The 3,850-nt window shown below is 47.7% G+C and overlaps 1 protein-coding gene across 1 annotated transcript in view; it reads left to right on the plus strand.

Annotated features, from left to right (window-relative positions):
* Window positions 1–1,335: 1,335 nt before the first annotated feature.
* The window catches only part of TMEM165 (transmembrane protein 165), a 25,870-nt gene continuing 23,355 nt past the window's right edge, over window positions 1,336–3,850 (plus strand). Inside the window, exons 1-2 of the mRNA XM_014548461.1 lie at window positions 1,336–1,434; window positions 3,545–3,668. Of these exons, the coding sequence (XP_014403947.1) occupies window positions 1,336–1,434; window positions 3,545–3,668 (223 nt within the window). The remainder of the gene's footprint in view (window positions 1,435–3,544; window positions 3,669–3,850) is intronic.

The following is a 3,850-nucleotide window of genomic DNA, read 5'->3' on the forward strand; positions in this document are numbered from 1 at the left end:
ATTCTTGAAGCACAGATTTAGCATTCCTTTTTGAATTTTCTTCCCACTGTAGAAGGCCAGAAAAGTCCAAGAATGGGCCTGAAAGGGCAGATTCCCCCTTTCGCTTGGACCAGCAGAGGTCCCCTTCAAGGGGCCAGGTGCCACCATCTAATAAGGGTTTTAGTGTGCCTATGGGTAGCGGTATGCTTCGGTGCACACAGCAAAAGTGCTTTAGAGTTGAGAAGGTCAAGTAGGTTGTAAGTTGCTATTTGTCATTAACTTACATTTCAATTTGCCAAGTGCCTTCTCTTTCATTATGAATGACCTTCAGTTGACTCTTAGTATATAAAGTTTCTGGTTTCTGCTTCCCCCTCTCCATTCTCATCATCCCTGTCCTGGCTTCTCTAACCAGCCTTTACTCTGTGGGCTGTGTAAGTAAAAAGCTTTAGTCCACCTTTTGGGTGGGGGGTGCAGGGAGAGGTCTCTAAGAAAGCTCAGGAAATAGCTTGCCTCTTTTCTCCTTCTGAAAAGATAGGGAAGAAAATAGTGAGAGAGATGGGAAGCCAGGTTGGAAGGAATAACTTCAATTGTATTTTATTTTAAATATATTTTATTGACTTTTTACAGAGAGGAAGGGAGAGGAATAGAGAGTTCGAAATATCAATGAGAGAGAAACATTGATCAGCTGCCTCCTGCACACCCCCTACTGGGGATGTGCCCGCAACCAAGGTACATGCCCTTGACCGGAATCGAACCTGGGACCCTTCAGTCCACAGGCCGATGCTCTATCCACTGAGCCAAACCGGTTAGGGCTCAATTGTATTTTAATAAAAATTAAAAGCAAGCTGCCCTGGGCTGGGAGCAGGCAGCCCCGAGGGAGAGCAGAGGAGACTGTTTTTCCCTGGGGGCGGCACCACCTGAGAGGAAAAAGGCGGCACAGCCGAGCCTAGAATGCTCAGTCACTCTACCCAGCTTTACATCATCAGAGGTGAAATGGTTAAGGCTCCGAGAGAGGACAGAAAGCCGTCCTCCTCATGGACCCAGCAAGCGGAGACAGGGCCTTCTCCTCTACTAGAAAATGAAAACGTTCACCATTAATTGGCTGGATTTAAAATAATTGGATTTTCAGTAAGTAGGGCACAGTTAAGTTCAACAAACAGATATCAAGCACAATCCTGCCGCTTCCCAGCTCTGTAATTTTGGGAAACTCACCTGACCTGTCTCAAATTTCTCATTTGTAAAGACGAGGATCACAGTACCTACCTTGTGAGGTCATTCAAGCAACGCATCCGGTGCCCTGCCCAGATCAGCACAGGCACTCAGTAAAGAGTGCCTGCTGCTGTTACTACTGTAACGATGGCCATCACTATTACCATGTTAGGAAATCTAGGTGCTAGGGATATAAAGATAAAAGACATACTCTTACCACCTAAAAGCTTAAGATTCAGTCAAGAGGTAGGAATAATAAACATTAAAATACAACGTAATGCACATGTAGTAGGGTTTCTTACCAGAAGGGTGCCTGCAAGTGGTTACATTTTAGTGAGACTATATATCCATGTAGGCCAGGACAAAAAAACCAATCATCTTGGAATTGGAGAGCCTTCCATAACCTTATTGGGTGGGGGTCAAGTAAGCAGCTCAAATTGTTCACCAACAAAGGTATCAGGACATGCCTATGGTTTTGTTTGTTGGTTTTTGGGGTTTTGTTGTTGGTGGTGTTTTGTGTTTTTTGTTAACCCTCACCCAAGGACATTTTTCCATTGATTTTTAGAGAGAGTAGAAGGGAGGGGAAGAGACAGAGAGAGAGACATCAATTGTGTTGCCTTCCACACGCAGCCTGCAACCAAGGCCCCTGACAGGAATCGAACCCGGGCTGAAACTCCATCCTTGGGCCGATGCTCCATCCACTGAGCTAAACCAGCTAGGGCTGTTGTTTTGTTTTTAAAAGGAGTTCGTCACCAGGGAGGAATAGAATAATGATGGCTTTAAATCCTCAAAATAGTGAAAGCTAGACCAGCCCTGGTTTAGCACTACTGAGCACAGAAAGAGCTGATCACTTTGGAATCTGACACCTGGAGCCTAGACTGACAGCACCTGAGGGCCCTTGGATCAAGGTGACCTGGGGACAGACTGGCAAGACTCCACTCTGGCCCAGACTCTTGACCTTGCACTGACCGCACTGGGCGGGTTCCCCATGGGCACAATGCTTTATCTCTGTTTACATCTTCTGCTAAGCAGCCTTGCTGCCTTTTCCCTGAGCCACCTCGCACAGCTGGCCAGTGCATAGGCAGCCTATTATTGTGGAAGTAACCAGGATGCCTCTTGCACAGTTTGGGGTACATGTCGTGCCTCCCAGTTCATCTCCAGAGTGCAAATGTTTGAGCCCTCACAGACCAGTAACAGAAAACCCTAAGGTCCAGACTGTCCTCCCTCCAACTCCTTCTCTGTAACCCTAAGTCCCTGCTGCCTCATCTGCTGAGGTGACTGGGAATTTGGCCAGGAGCACTTCCTGTTGGAGAGCTCTGGGGTGGGCCATCCCCAGAAAAATATGCCAAGCACCTTCCAGGAATCAGGGACACATGGCCAATGTTGCCGCATTTACCCTTCTGCCTCAGCCATGAGACTGACCTACTAGGTTCTCTTTCAGGTACCTCTGAAGCACAGCGAATCCTGTATGCACAGGGATAGAGCTGGAGGGAGGATAGTCTGGACTTCTGGGTTTCCTATTACGGGTCTGTGAGGGCTCAAACATTTGCACTCTAGAGATGAGCTGGGGGGCAAGACAGTTGTCCCCAAAACCGTGTAAGAGGAATCCTGGTTACTTCCACAGTAACAGACGCGTGCATAAGCTACAGTGGCAGGAAGCAAGGAGTGATGAATTCTGCAAGAAGAGGTATTGGCCTGAACACGTTTTGGAAGAATGAGTAGTTTACAGTGATAGAATGGAAGAAGTTCATTACAGAAGGAAGAACAGCATGGCCAAAGTTTTACTGACCCGAGACATAACATGGCTCTTCAGTGAACGCAAAGTACCTTTGTCCACTTTGCCACAGTTTTGGTGGATTCATTTCTTGTTCCAGTATTTAGTGATAAGCTTCCTCCGTTCCTGACAAAGTACAAGTTTAATATATGTCAAGTATTTAGAAGAGTGCCTGGCACATGGTTAGCACTATCTCAGTGAAACTTTGGATAACTACATAGCTCAACTTTTTTAAAAGTATAAAATGTAAAAAAATTCTCTAACCCAACCAACCACCCTTTCCCGTTTTCTACTCTTGCCCTCCTTAATCTCCATCCTTCAAAAATCCCAAACATTTCCTTTCAAGAGTCAAACATTTTAAGAGGCCAGTCTAAAATAGGTGCAACACAAAACATCCAAAAACGGAAAGGCGTTGCAGGACAAGGGCAATGTTCGATGTTTTGGGTCTGGGTGTGATTATTGGCAAACAGATAGTATCTAAAACAAGGTTTGACATTTTTCGTCTGTTCCAGCCGAAGTCCTATTTCAGAGGTTTGTTTAAATAATCGCCTCCTGGCCCTCTAAGAACCTTGTCCTCCGTAGATCGCCAAGACGGAGGCGGCGTCGAGAACCCGCGAGGGAGTGCGGAACCGGGCCAGGTGTGGTGGTTCTCGCCGCCAAGTGCCACGTAACCAGGGCGCGGGGGCTGGTGTGACATCTAGGAAAAGTAAAGAGAAAGGCAAGGCCGGCCTGGCTGTCAGGGCAGGAGACTCGGGAGGGGGCAGAAGTAACGAGCCGCGCAGTCCCGGGTGGGTGGGCACAGGGCGAGGAAGAGGGTCCAGGGTGGGGCGCGAGGAGGATGCAGGAGAGGAAAGGAACGTGGCGAAGGTACCTGCCCGGAGCGCCGGG

The sequence above is a fragment of the Myotis brandtii genome, unplaced genomic scaffold (genome assembly GCF_000412655.1).
Source record: "Myotis brandtii unplaced genomic scaffold, ASM41265v1 scaffold51, whole genome shotgun sequence".
NCBI classification, from domain to species: domain Eukaryota; kingdom Metazoa; phylum Chordata; class Mammalia; order Chiroptera; family Vespertilionidae; genus Myotis; species Myotis brandtii.